This window comes from Zalophus californianus, chromosome 16 (genome assembly GCF_009762305.2).
Source record: "Zalophus californianus isolate mZalCal1 chromosome 16, mZalCal1.pri.v2, whole genome shotgun sequence".
Taxonomy (NCBI): domain Eukaryota; kingdom Metazoa; phylum Chordata; class Mammalia; order Carnivora; family Otariidae; genus Zalophus; species Zalophus californianus.
Genome location: NC_045610.1, coordinates 11,645,298 through 11,658,261, shown reverse-complemented (window position 1 = coordinate 11,658,261; position 12,964 = coordinate 11,645,298). Strand labels below are relative to the sequence as shown.

General features: G+C 62.7%; 1 protein-coding gene across 2 annotated transcripts in view; it reads right to left on the bottom strand.

Annotated features, from left to right (window-relative positions):
* FLII (FLII actin remodeling protein) overlaps positions 1–12,964 on the bottom strand; it is a 13,378-nt gene extending 414 nt beyond the window's left edge. Inside the window, exons 1-29 of one of the 2 annotated variants that reach the window (XM_027625771.2) lie at positions 12,832–12,964; positions 11,064–11,174; positions 10,691–10,762; positions 9,439–9,519; positions 9,032–9,117; positions 8,734–8,895; positions 8,405–8,508; positions 7,646–7,821; positions 7,393–7,550; positions 6,636–6,720; positions 6,101–6,245; positions 5,775–5,911; positions 5,361–5,573; positions 4,779–4,958; positions 3,957–4,039; positions 3,753–3,827; positions 3,428–3,511; positions 3,159–3,330; positions 2,531–2,635; positions 2,214–2,405; positions 1,850–2,038; positions 1,586–1,725; positions 1,250–1,496; positions 933–1,087; positions 783–843; positions 568–696; positions 378–484; positions 184–289; positions 23–88 (exon numbers count right to left, since the gene is read on the bottom strand). In XM_027625771.2, coding sequence (XP_027481572.1) covers positions 23–88; positions 184–289; positions 378–484; positions 568–696; positions 783–843; positions 933–1,087; positions 1,250–1,496; positions 1,586–1,725; positions 1,850–2,038; positions 2,214–2,405; positions 2,531–2,635; positions 3,159–3,330; positions 3,428–3,511; positions 3,753–3,827; positions 3,957–4,039; positions 4,779–4,958; positions 5,361–5,573; positions 5,775–5,911; positions 6,101–6,245; positions 6,636–6,720; positions 7,393–7,550; positions 7,646–7,821; positions 8,405–8,508; positions 8,734–8,895; positions 9,032–9,117; positions 9,439–9,519; positions 10,691–10,762; positions 11,064–11,174; positions 12,832–12,894 — 3,684 coding nt within the window. In that variant the 5' untranslated portion in view covers positions 12,895–12,964. The remainder of the gene's footprint in view (positions 1–22; positions 89–183; positions 290–377; positions 485–567; positions 697–782; positions 844–932; positions 1,088–1,249; positions 1,497–1,585; positions 1,726–1,849; positions 2,039–2,213; positions 2,406–2,530; positions 2,636–3,158; positions 3,331–3,427; positions 3,512–3,752; positions 3,828–3,956; positions 4,040–4,778; positions 4,959–5,360; positions 5,574–5,774; positions 5,912–6,100; positions 6,246–6,635; positions 6,721–7,392; positions 7,551–7,645; positions 7,822–8,404; positions 8,509–8,733; positions 8,896–9,031; positions 9,118–9,438; positions 9,520–10,690; positions 10,763–11,063; positions 11,175–12,831) is intronic. The other variant, XM_027625772.2, reaches the window with a different exon arrangement.

Genomic DNA, 12,964 nt, shown 5'->3' with positions numbered 1-12,964 from the left:
CCCTCCCCACCACCTGGCGCACCTGGCAGGCCTTCAGACTCAGTTTGATCTCCACCTGGCTTGTCTGGGTCCCCACCCACATGTAGACCTATGGGCACAGTAGGGTAGGGGGTCTCAGCTTCCCATCTAGCGGTGGGTGGGCTCCCCGAGGGGGCAGGGTCCGCGGGAGGGGAGGGGCTGCACCTCATGGCCATTGTCCAGCAGCATGATGTCGTCATCAGCCAGGTCATCCTGGCAGAAGTCCGAGCACTTCTCCGTCACTGCGAAGTAGCCCTTCTCGTTGGAGCACCTGGGGGTCGGGGAGGGACTGTGAGGTGAGGGTGGCAGGCGCAGGCCCCGGGAGGAAGCTGGGGAGGGGTCTGGGCCCCCGGCCTCACCGGAAGAGCCTGGTGTGCTTCATATATTCGGCGTCATCATCGTAAGGCTTCTGGGCCCCGATGCCCACCCAAAAGAAGTTCTCGGGCTCCTCGCCTTCGTTGATGACCTGTGGGAAGGGGTCTGTCTGGCCCAGGGGCTCCGCTCTGCTCCCACGCCACTGCCCACCCGCCCACCACCTGCCCTTGTCACCTGCTTGCTGTAGGACGTGTCAAACATGGTGTTCAGGATATCTTCCGAGAGCTTGGCCTCGTCTGGGTCCGACGCCCGGCCCACCCACGCATATACGATGCCCTGGTTGTCCTCGCTCTCAAAGGGAACCTGAGGAGTGTGCAGGGGGTTCAAGTCCCGGCCAGCCCACAGCCCATCACCCTGCTCCACAGTCCCAGCCACACCCGCGACCCCACCTTGAGGATGAAGCAGAACTCGGAGTTGAGGAGGCTGGAGTCAGTGTTGATCTGGATGCACCTGGGGGGTGGGAGGTGTCAGCAAGGGGTCCCTGCTGGCCACTGACCCCCCGCCTGCCCACCGCACGCTCCCTCTCCACAGGCGGGCACCGGGTGCAGAGGGCGCTGCCATTGGTGCGAATCTGGTAGAGGCTGGGTTGCTGGGCACCCTGAGCTGCCTTCCTCTTGCCCCGATGGATGATGAACTTTCTCTTGAAATGGGACAGGAACTTGGGGTTCTCCTGCTGCTGTGTCATGCGTACCACCTGGGGGTATTATGGAAGCGTTAGGGGCAGCTCCCGCCCCCGCCCCCGCACCACACCTCCCCCGGTCTGTGCCCTTCTCCAGAGGCTACGGGGGCGTGGCCTGGGGCGGGGGCGTGGCCTGGGGCGGGGGCGCGGCCTGGGGCGGGGGCGCGGCAGGCACACCTCTAGCTTGCCAGGGAAGAGGCTCTCGAACTTCTTCTGCAGGCTGAAGGTGAAGGTGAGCCAGCCCATGTTGGAGGCTTCCCGGCCCTGCCAGAAGTACACGATGCACTGGAAGTCCTCCTCGGGCTGCTTCTCCTCTGCCTCGGCCGCTGCCTCCTCGCCTTCTTTGCTCTCCGCTCCCGCTTTTTCCTCTTCCTTCTCTTCCTTCTTCTCCTCCTCCTCTTCGTACTCCACGGGGACCCAGTACCTGGGGGGTCAGAGGGTGATGAGCGGGGGGGTTCGAGCCCCCAAGCCTCAGGAGAGGGGCCGGGCGACGGAGGCGCATCGCGGTGGCACCTGCAGAGGAAGACGTAGCAGTCCTGCGTGTAGAAGTGGCCGAACTCCTCCTCGGGCAGCCTCGCGAACTTCTTGCCCTCGAGCACAAAGCCCTCCATGCCGTCCAGGTCCTCATTCCACTCCTCCATCAGCTGCTCCGCCTGCATGCGACAGCCGCCAGTCACAGGGCACGGTCCCGCCCGGAGCCCCCCGCCCCCCCCGCAGCCCCTCCCACTGCCGCGGGGACTCCCGCCGAGCCCTCCCTGCCCCGGGCCCCGCCCCCACCTCCGCCAACGCCATGGGCGGTTGCCGTGGCAGGAACAGCGCGGTGAGATCAGCCTTCATCTGATCTTTCTTCTCCGCATCACGCTTCACTTTCCCGGTGAGTCCCGGGCCCTGCAGCACGGCCTCTGCGTTGCGCGTGTAGTCCACTGTCAGCACGTCGTCCCAGTTCTTGAACTTGGCCTTGAACACCTGCCGAGAGGGTGAAAAGACCAGCTGGAGAGGGGGTCTGGTCGCGCGAAGCTGGGGGGGCGGGGTCCAGAATGAGGGAGGGAGGAGCCTCGTTGTGGAGGGGGCGTGGCCTGTCGGGTCGTGGGGAGGAGCCAGGGGCGTGGCCTGCGCGGGCCGGCCGGGCTGCACTCCGCACCTGTGCCTCGGTGCCCTCCAGGCTGCGGCTGACCGTGGCGTGGCGCGGCCTATGCAACATCCCGCACAGCTCCTGGCCCAGCTTGAGGGCGGCGGCGCGCACCAGGCGCGGGGATTTGCGGCCCAGCCAGATGAACACGTCGGACCAACAGTCCAGAATGTATACGCAGCGCGTGTCCAGCAGGCTCTGCAGCTGCAGGGCAAAAGCTGGAGGTCAACGCCGATGCTGGGCCGCCAGCGAGGGATCCCGGGCCCCGGGCCCCGGGCCCCGGACCCCGGGCCCCGGGCCCCGCGCCCTCCTCCCTCCGTGTGTCTCACCAGCCGCATCCTGGGCAACAGTTCCACCTTGGGCCGGGTCTTATGTTCCACAGAGAGCTTGTAGTTGATCTGCGGCAGCTCCAGATAGCCCAGGCCCAGGCCCACCTGGCAGCAGGAAGGGGTGGGCATGGCAGAGGCGGGGTCTGGGGCATAGGAGCCTCCCCCCCACCCCGGCCAGCAGCCCCCTGCTTTGGAGTCTGGCCCCTGCTCACTCCTCTCTGGACCTCAGCTTCCTCCCTCCACCGATGTCTGAAGGACATTCTATCAGTGGAAGGGCTTTCAAATGATGCCTTCCCTGCCTGCCCTCTCCAGGTCCTTACTGTCACTCCTAATTCTCTGTCCTCTTCTTGCCTGGCACCTAGAGAATTAAGGCCAGGCTCTCAGGCCCGGCACCCAGGCACGCTGCAGCCTCCCTCTCCGGCCCCACCTTCCTGGAAAGGCACACTCCAGCACTACTGCTCAGGGCCTCACTCAGAGCCAGCCTCTAGACCTTTGCTCCGGCTCTTTCCTGTCCAGAAGGTGGCACCCTCTCCCCACCAAAGTCCAGATGAAAACCAGAGCCACCACAGTGGTGCCGGGCTGACGAAGTCAGGCCAGCACTGCCCCCTCCCCCCGCACCAGGGCTCACCTTATACAGCTTGGGCTGAGGTGGCCAGAAGTCATCGGGCACATGCTTCTTGATCTCAGAGGGCTCCCCGCCCAGTGCCTCCCAGAACTCTGGAGGCTCCTGACCTTGCACCAGCAGTGTGATCTCTGCCTTCCCTTTCCGCTCGTTCTTGTTAATTTTCTCCGCAAAGAGCCTGGGGGGGGGGAGTGTGCAAAGCCCTTAGTGAGTCCCATGCCCCCTCTTAGGTGACAATCTGTCTTTGCAGAAAATACCCCACCATGTCCTCATACCTGGCCTTGGTAGTGCTACTCAGTGTGGCCTGGGCCCCCCGCCACACGTAAATGTCCAGCCCTCGATCCAGCAGGAAAACAAACCTGGATAGGAGGGGCAGGAGGGGCAGTGATGGACAGGGGCAGCAACTGCCCTCATGCCCTTGACCCTGCCCCAAATCCCTTGTGGTGGGGTTTAGCACCCTTACTGGTCCGGCCAAGCTCAATGAGACAGGGGTTAAAAGGGTTGCTGGAAGGTCTTTTTTTTCTAGAACCCAAAACTGTGCCCCACTAGTGGGGGGGAGGATGGGCTCAAGCACTCCCCCCTGGAGGCATGGGGGCCTACCTTGGGTCCAGAGAGACCCCCTTGAGAGGCACAGGCTCCAACTTGATGTTCTTTTTCCCGTATACGCGGTACATCCTGGGGGCGGGAGCAAGAGTGACTGGGGAGGGGAGGGGCCCGGAGGGGCTGATTCGGCCCTAACCCCCTCTCCTCCGATCCTTCTCAGCTGGGTCCAGGTCAGCGCCAGCCGCCCCCACACCCCCTCACCTGGTGACATAGTGTGTGTCCTCCACAGTGTAGAAGCCACTGGCCGTTCCACCCTCGATGTAGGAGATGTCGTTGTCAAACACCTGTGTGTGTGAGGGTGCGGGCCTTCATCACTGAGCCACCCCCTTCCCCCACCAGACACCACCTGTCAGGAGGACGAACTTGTGTGCAGGTGCATCAAGTGCTACACGTCCGTCACAAAGGTATGAAAAAATAAAAAAAAAAGAGTAAGACCTGTGTCTATAAACGAACACACAAGAGCATCGGGATATACGGAAACACGTGTTCACTCCTGTTAAGGTTTAGATACACACAGCATGAGCTCTGCGCAGTGGCAGTACCTGGCCACTGAGGCTTATCCAAGACACGATTATTGCTAACAGATACACACAGCATGTTTAGATATGCGTGTATCAGGGCACAGGACCAAGCAGGTTGATGCAAGAGGGCAAGGGGTGAATCAGGGTAAAATCTGGTGTGGATGGGTGTCTACACATAACCAGTTGGCCGCGGGGACAGCACAGCTTTGCTCACCAGGCTCTCGGACTCAGGGGCCCGCCCTGGGCCCCGCCTCCTTGGTTCCCAGCCCGCAGCCCCACCCCCGCCCCAAGGGCTATTGGTCCCAGCTCCCCACCTTGGGCCTCACCTAGCTCTCCTGCCCCTGCTGTCTGCCTGAGGTCTCAACAAGCCCCCAGCCCCCCACCTCTGGTCTCAGCAGCGGGAGCCAGAGGTCTTCGCCCCGCCCACCAACCCCGCCCCAGCCACTGGCCACGCCCGCCGCCCGGCCCCGCCCCACCCCAGGCCCTCCCCTCCGGCCGGCACCTGCAGGAACTCCTCGCTCTCTTCGCCCATCTCCTCCCGCGCAGTGCGGCACTCGGCACCCAGGTAGTTACGCAGGTTCACGGCATGAATGGCAGAGCAAGCCTTCTTGTCCAGTGTGGCCTCCCCGCCGATCCAGTAGTAGATCTCCCAGTTCAGAGAGCCACTGTCATCCAGAAAGGTCTGGGGGCGGGGCACAGGCCATGTCAGGCCTTGCCAGGGCGTCCTGCACCGATGCACCTCTGCCTGGGCCACCGTCATCCGGCCCCCTTTGCAAAGTCCTCCCCCTCCCACTTTCCCTCAATGAACAAAACTGGAGTTGCAGGGGCGCCTGGGTGGCTCAGACGGTTAAGCGTCTGTCTTCGGCTCAGGTCATGATCTCCAGGTCCTGGGATGGAGCCCCATGTCCTCAGCGGGGAGTCTGCTCCTCCCTCTCCCTCTGCCTCTCCCCCTGCTTGTGCGCTCTCTCCCTCTCTCAAATGAATATTAAAAAAAAAAAACAAAAACTGGAGTTGCAAATTCTGAGCCATCTGAGATAAGGTTCCTGGGGGTCACGTAGCGCCCAGCAACATGCCCAACCCTCACCTTGAGCACAATGTAGCAGTCAGCCTCATAGAACTTGCCGTGGAAGGCTTCCTCCACCAGCACAGGCACGAAGTTCTCGATCTGCCAGATGGTCAGACCAGGCAGCTGGCCCACGTCCTCCGTGAAGAACTCAGAGTAGTCAAGGCGTGGCTTCTCCAGGCCCTGGTCCCAGCGCCGTGCCTTGCCCCCAGGGGCTCGGGTGTCAGTACTTTCCTGGGGTCACAGTCAAAGGCATGGCTTGCCTCTACACAGCCACTCAGTCTGGCCTCTTTATTTGCTACCCACCTCAGGGCCTTAGCACGGGCTGTCCTCACTACCCAGGACCCACTCTCCCTCTTGGCCAGGGTCACACAGTCTGTCTTAAGCAGAGCCCGGGGTCACCTTGCCCCTGTCGCAGCCCCTGGCCTGGCTTACCTCCTGCTTTTTGTTCTTCTCCTGGGCCACATCAGACATGCCTTTCAGCACCTGCTTAGCCTGGTCATCCTGGGCTGAGTCCTTGCGCCTCCGGAGCCGCATCTTGCGAGCCAGGGGGTCCTTGGGCCCGCTTCCTGCTTGGGGGGGGGGGAAGTAAACAGCTGGACCCTGGCTGGGCCCGCCCCCTTGGGCATCCAGTCAATTAGGGGCCAACCCAATGCCCCAGGATCCACAAACTGTGTGTATCCCACCCAAGGTACACATAGGTTAAGTCGAGGCCCGGAGAAGCACCCCCTCGGCACCCCGGCCAGGCCTGCTCTGCTTACCAGCTGCTGCAGCTACTGTGGCAGGCGAGGCTCCTGCCAGCCGCAGCTGGTTCTGCAGCGAGAAGTCGATGTTGTACCACTCGGCGGTGCGGTCCGCGGGCTTGGGGGGCATGACCAGGCTGGGATTCTCCCGCACGTCCAGGACCTGCCTCGTGGGGTGAGCAGACGTGGCACTGAGCCTGAAATCTACCTTCCAGTCACCGTGCGCCAGCTTTCTGGCTCTTGGCAACCAGGGGCCTGGGCTCGCATCCCAGCTCTGCAGCTGCACGTCGGGGCTCCGCTTTTCCTGAAATCTGTGGAGTGTGACCTTGCGGGCTGGTAGTGGGGCTTAGAGGATGCTGTCGAGCATGGTATGGACATGGGTGTGGCTCGCCCCTCTCCCTTCCGTGGCACTGGCACCCCTCCAGGGGCCTCTGCCGGGTCCCCCCACTCCAGTGACACCGCCTTGTCCAGTTTTTCCTGCGGGGCTGTCGCACCTCCGGCCTCCCCGTTGGGCCCCTCCTCCCCCTCCGCACCGGCCCTGGCCTGCCCGGACCTCGATCTCCGTCAGGAAGTGGATGGCCTCCGGGAGGGTCACCAGGCGGTTCTTGTTCAGGACGAGCTTCCTCAGCTTTGTGCACCTGTGAGGGCAGAGCCGGAGCCTCAGGGAGGTGACAGATGAGGTGTGGGGGGAGGTGACAGACGAGGTGTGGGGGGAGGAAGGGAAACTTCCGGTCCTGGAGATGGGGAGCCGAGCAGCCCAGCCAGTTAAGACACCAGCGGGTTTAAACAGGCCAAGAACGGTGGGAGAGGCTGAAGCAGCTGAACAGGAGTCTCCTCACAGCTAAGAGACTGGGAAGGACTTTCGGTGACCTCTACAGAACGGCATTTTTCAGAGTCGCCTTCTGCAGAAATGAGGGCCCCTGGATATGAACCACAGGACACTGAAACACGTATTCTGCCCTCATGTTCACTTGGAAGGCACTGAGGGGCCCTCTGTTCTCTCCGAGTCCTGAGGAGGCCATGCTAGTGGACACTGTGACCTCCACAGGGAGATGCAGATGGTGCCGTGTCCCAAACTCACGTGGCAGGGGAACCCGTCCAGCCTCATCCCTGTCAGTGTCCTCCCACACTGTGCCGTGGGGCACCCACATCGGGAATCGCTCACCCAGGACTGGGTGGGCTTTCTCCACAAAGCCGAAATAACCCATCCACTCTGCACGATGCTCAGAGGGCACAGGGTAGGTAGGTTCTGGCTACGATGCTGGGGTCTTCTGTGCCGTAAAGCCCCCCACCCCCACTCGCCCCAGCACCTGCACAGGCTCTCAGGGATCAGCTCCAGGTTGTTGTTGGCAGCCATGAACTCCTCTAGGCTGGTCAGCTTGCCGATGCCCGAGGGCAGGCCGTCAAAATCCAGCTTGTTGGAGTTCAGGTACAGCTTCTTCAGCTTGATGAGCTTGCAAATGGCAGACTGCAGGGGGAGACACGGGTGCGGGCGCGGGAGTCAGGGGCAGGAACCAGGGCAGCTCAGCAGCCTTCCCTCTCCCAACCTGGGCCTGCACGTACAGGGAGCGAGGTGAGCTGGTTGCGGGACAGGTTCAAGGTCTCCACGTGCACCCACTGGTCGATGCACAGGGAGAGCTCCGTGATCTGGTTGCTGCTGAGGTTGAGGCGGCGCAGGCTGGGGAGGGTGTACAGGCACTCGGGCACCCGCGTCAGGTCGTTGCAGGACAGGTCCACATCTGGGGTGTGGGGGTGGGGTGGGGGCGCATCAGTGGGGGCCCCCACGGTCAGCTCCAGGGCTAGGAGCCTAATGTGAGCCTCACCTCCACTCCCTCCAGGCTCTGTGGTCTTAAGCAAGTGACTTAATCTCTCTGAGCCCCGGTTTCTCCATTTGGAAAAACCTCACACCGGTGGACCTAGGCATCAACCCAGTGCTCGTAACTTGGAGTTAGCACTAGTCGTCACAGTAACAAAAAGAAGAATCGTGGGCGCCTGGGTGGCTCAGTTGGTTAAGCGACTGCCTTCGGCTCAGGTCGTGATCCTGGAGTCCCGGGATCGAGTCCCGCATCACGCTCCCTGCTCGACGAGGGGCCTGCTTCTCCCTCTGACCCTCCCCACTCTCAGGTACTCTCTCTCTCTCTCTCTCAAAAATAAATAAATAAATCTTTAAAAAAAAAAAAAAGAAGAAGAATCATGACATCATTGTATCCTTTTCCCTCTGGGAGGTGGCCAGGAAACCAGGATCAATCCCGTTCTCCTATAAAAGGAAGTCAGGGACCGGAAGGGACCAGAGCCCACGGGGACCACCCAGGGACTGCCCACCTGCGAGGTTGCTCAGGCCCTCTAGGCTAGTGGGGAGGTTGCTCTGGGTGCGCTGCGTGTTCCTGAGGTGCAGGGTCTGCAGGGCTGTCAGAGCCGGGAGCTGCCTGCAGGGAGAACCAAGGGCATGGGGCTGAGAGGGGCTGAGAAGCCCAGGTCAGGGGTGGCTGTGGCATGGGGGAGACAGAACACGGGACTGAGGTAGGGCCTGATGCTTCGGAAGGACGGGGCCTGAGGGCCCAGCCCCCACAGGAGGGGTGGAGTTGTGGTGGGCCTGGGGCCAGATGGCCCAGGAAGGGCGCTGGAGGGGTGTGGTGTGCGGAGGTGCCCACCGGAGCTGTGCATGCAGCAGTGGGTTCCCGTTGAGCACGAGCGTCTGCAGGTGCACCAGGCGGCGCATCTGTGGGGGCAAGCTCTCCAGGCGGTTCTCACTGAGGTCCAGGTACAGCAGGTCGGTGAGGTTGATGAAGAGCTGGTTGGGGATGGTGTCGATGCTGTGGGCAGGGGGGAGTGAGGCAGGCCGGGGGCCGTCAGTGCCAGACGCATGCCTCCCGGGCCCAGCGCACCCACTGTCTTGCAATCCCACCCCAGAACCCGCCTCCCCCCCGCCCCGCCCCAGCTGGCAGGTACCTGTTGTGGCTGAGGTTCAGCACCAGCATGTTCTTGGCGTTCTCCAGCTCCCGTGGGCACTCCGTCAACTGGTTGTAGCTCAAGTCCTGGGGAGAAGCGGGGCAGCCAAGGCAGGGGTCTCAGGGCCAGTGCCAGGCTGCCGGGCCTCTGCCAGCCTTGAGGATCAGGGGGCGGGGGGCACTGAGGAAGGAGTGGATGAGGGGGTTTCAGAGCCAAAGGGAGAGAGTTGGGACCCTGTGAGAAAGCGTGCCTAAGTTAGGGCTCTGACGCCATGAGTGAGCTCAGATAAGGCATTCTGCGCCTCAGTTTCTCCGTCTGGTTTACCAGTGGCTGCAGGGGCCACTCTTAATAGATGAGGACTGACTGGGGGGCCAGCACAGAGGCCAGGTGGGTGGAGAACCACTGACCAGAACCGAGAGGTCATCCAGCTTGAAGATGTCATCAGGGACTCCGGAATTCTTCAGGCTGTTGGCTCGAGCCACGATGGCCTGGGGAGAAACCATGAGAGTCCATGATTTCCAGCTTCTACCCCCAGGAACCAGCAGAGATCAGGGAAGGACAGCGTCTTGGGAAACCCACCAGGGGCCCAAGTGCTGTCCTAGCCTGGCCTTTGCTCACAGTCCCTTCACCTGGTGAGCTCTTCCTGGCCTCCTGATGAGCTCCTATTCACATCTCAAAGCCCAGCTCATATGTGCCCGAGAGCCCAGCACGGGGTCCTCAGGGAACCCAAGGAAGAGCGTCCCCATTGCAGAGGGCAAGATAAGGGGGGAGCTCTGAGGTAGAGTTTCCAGGACAGAGAGAGAGGGCTGAACCAGAGCAAACTCAGAGTGAGGACCGAGAGCAAGTCTGTTTTCTATCCTCTCAGGGCTGAAACCTCAGAAGGTCTGAGGAGGAGAGAGAACAGGCCAAAGGATGGTGCCATGACTACGAGCACCCACAGGGCTGCTGCCACCTTTCCTTCAGCCCTAGTGTCTGCGCAGGGCCACACTGTGGCTTCGTAGCTGTCACCCGCTGAACCCTCCCCGGAATGCGGAAGGGACTTGTCCAAGGTCGTGCAGCCAGGAAGCGGTGGGGCCCAGATCTGAACTCAGGCCGCCCAGGTCCAGATGCTGTGCTCTTAATATCTGGCCTTGGATGGGAACAACCCTCACTGAGGCCCGAAGGGTCTAGCCAGGGGCCTGAAGTTCTGGGATGTCAGAGGCTCCGTGGAGAGCAGAGGGGCGACAGGACCACCCTGACCACCTTTCTTCAGGGCCAAACCCATTTTCCCACTGCCTGGCCACGTTGACTTCAGCCTCAGGCAAGGGACCGTGGGCAAGTGACTTGGCTCTCTGTGTGTTCGTTCATCTGTGAACTTGGTGAGGGTCAGGATTATATGGAAAAATCCACGAGGAAGAGTTGGAACAGTGCTTGGCTGGTATCAGGTATTTTTATGGTACTTGTCTAAAAATGGGTGGGAGTTTGGGTTTTTTATTTTTTCTCCCCATGTGGTACTGCCTGCAGGGCATTATGGTAACCCTTTGCCTTTAGGAACAGGTCTCTGAGTCTGACACGGGACAGGCAGTGGTGCTGGTCCCCCTGGGGGCTGGCCCCGCCCTCAGTGCACTGGCTGGGCTCCGGCCCCCACCCCCGAGCTCCACGGCCTGTAGCAGCACTCACCCGCAGGGACGGCAGGCTGGACAGCTCCCCGTGAAGCGTGGTCAGGTTGTTGTGGCTCACGGACAAGTGCTCCTGGGCCAGAACAAGGCAGCAGAGGCTCAGCAGTGTGGGTACGGCGGCTACAGAGTCCCCATCTGCCACCAAAACCTTGCACCATCCAGGGGGCCCTCAGCCACACAGGCTCAGGCCACCTCTTGCAGCCTCCCTCCCTCACACAGCCCATCTTTACTTGCACACCTCCTGGGACAGGGTGCTCACTCCCTCCCTGCTGGCTCTGTTCGTGGCTGTCAGCATCTTCCATTCTGCACCGGCTCTGCCTGCCTGGCCCAGCCCCATCCACAGGGACCCTCGGTCACTGCCCAAAGCCCCTTACCAGCTTCTGCAGGGCGGCCAACTCCTCCGGCAGGTAGCAGAGGCCCGTGCGGTTCAGCTTCAGCCAGCGCAGACTGGTCATGGCCTTGACATTCTCAGGGAAGTAGCCGCCCTGGGCGGGGGGTGGGGGGGGTGGGGGGTCATGGTGAGACTGGTCTGGGCCACCCTGCTCTACCACCCTCGGTGGCCCCCCACGCCCATGGGAGCCTTTGGAGAGCAACGGAGGCACCTCTCACCAGCTGTGCAATCCTGAACAGGTCACCTCGCCACTCTGTGCCTCAACTTCTCAATGGAACAGGACGTTTAAAAGGCCCCCATGACAAAAGGGCAGACTAATAATCACGGTGGCTGTTGGCCTAAAATCTCTTGTTGGATTCTGAGCCCTGAGCAGGCCACGATGGAACTGGCTTGTCCCCAGTGCAGTTAGCTCGGCTCAAATTCCTCTGCCCGCCATTCCAGGCCCTCACTAGGCTGCCAGAGATGGGGGTACCCCTGAGCCTCCACCAATGCCCCGCCTATGCCCCCACCCGGCCATCAGCATACAAGCCGTTCTTGGCAAGGTCCAACCCCCTGTGTAAGGCCCCAGGTCCCCATCCGCAGAGGCACAGCCTTGTTCCTGCCTTCGGGAACACTTTAGGGCAGGCAGTCTGAGGCAGCATGTGCCTTCAGGGCCCCTGGCTGGTGTCCCCAGCCCCCTACAGCCCCATTCGCGGCTGGTGACTCAGACTCTCCTAGTCTGGAGAGATCAATGAGACCCCAGGTGAGGATGGTGGGGATGGGGGCAGAGGAAAGTGGTGTGTGCACGTGTGGGTAAATGCAGCAAGGCCCCGCTCGCCTCCTCAGCAGTGGCCCAACCCAACCCCAGGGAAAGCCTGGGCCCCCCCACCCCCTGCAGACCCAGGCTGACACAACACTCACCCCAGCCTGAGTCCACTCACTTACCCGCCCTGCCACCCAGGGTGACCCTCCTTGTGCTGGGCCAGCTCTCATTTCCACTCCTGACCAGCCTCCTCTGGTCACCAGTACTGCCCACCTCATTCCTGAGCCTCTAGAACCGCCTCCCCGACCAGGGGCTGGAAGGCGGGGCTCCAGCTCCCTTTGGCTCTAGTCTATCAGTCCTCACCGCCCCCACCCGAGGCCTCACACCTGCCTGAGTGTCTCCACACCAACTAATCCACCGCCCCAAGATGGCTACTTGATTGCCCCTTCGCCGGATGAGAAAACCCAGGCTCTGAGAGGGGAAGTGACTTGCCCAAGACCACACAGGATGGGGTGGCGGTGGCAGGGACAGGGCAGTGATCGGTGTGCTCGGGACCCGCCCCCGACAGCTCGGTAGCAAAGCCGGCCATTAGTCAGGGCCTGGCTTGGGCGTGTGACCTCAGAGGGGCGGGGACCGAGGGCCGGGGAGGCGGGAGCAGGAGCTCACAGACCCCCAGGCCCCTCTCCGGCCCGGGCGGGGCCCAGACCCCCGGACTGGGACACGGGGTGGGGGCCCCCAGCCCAGCCCACTTCCTGGCGTGACTCGGCGTTCCAGTGTCCGCCCGGCCCCGGCCAGTCCTGGGCCTCCCGTGCGGGCCCTGAGCGGAGGCACGGGGGGTCCGTTCCGGGCGGGGTCGCGAGCGCCGGGGGGGAGCCCCACCCTGCGTCATCCGCGCGGTCCCGGACGGCACAGGGCCCGGGGGCGGGCGGGACAGGAAGCGGAGACCGGCGCGGGCCCGAGCGGAAGAGACGGCCTGGAGAGAGGTCGGCCCCACGCCCGGCCGGCTCACCTTGAAGTCGTTGCCGCTGAGGTCCACACCGCGCACGAACGGCAGCACCCCGGTGGCCTCCATGGCGCCGCTCTCGCTGCCGGGCCGGGCCGGGCGCAGGGGGCGGCGGGGCGAGCCGCGGGCTGGGCCAACT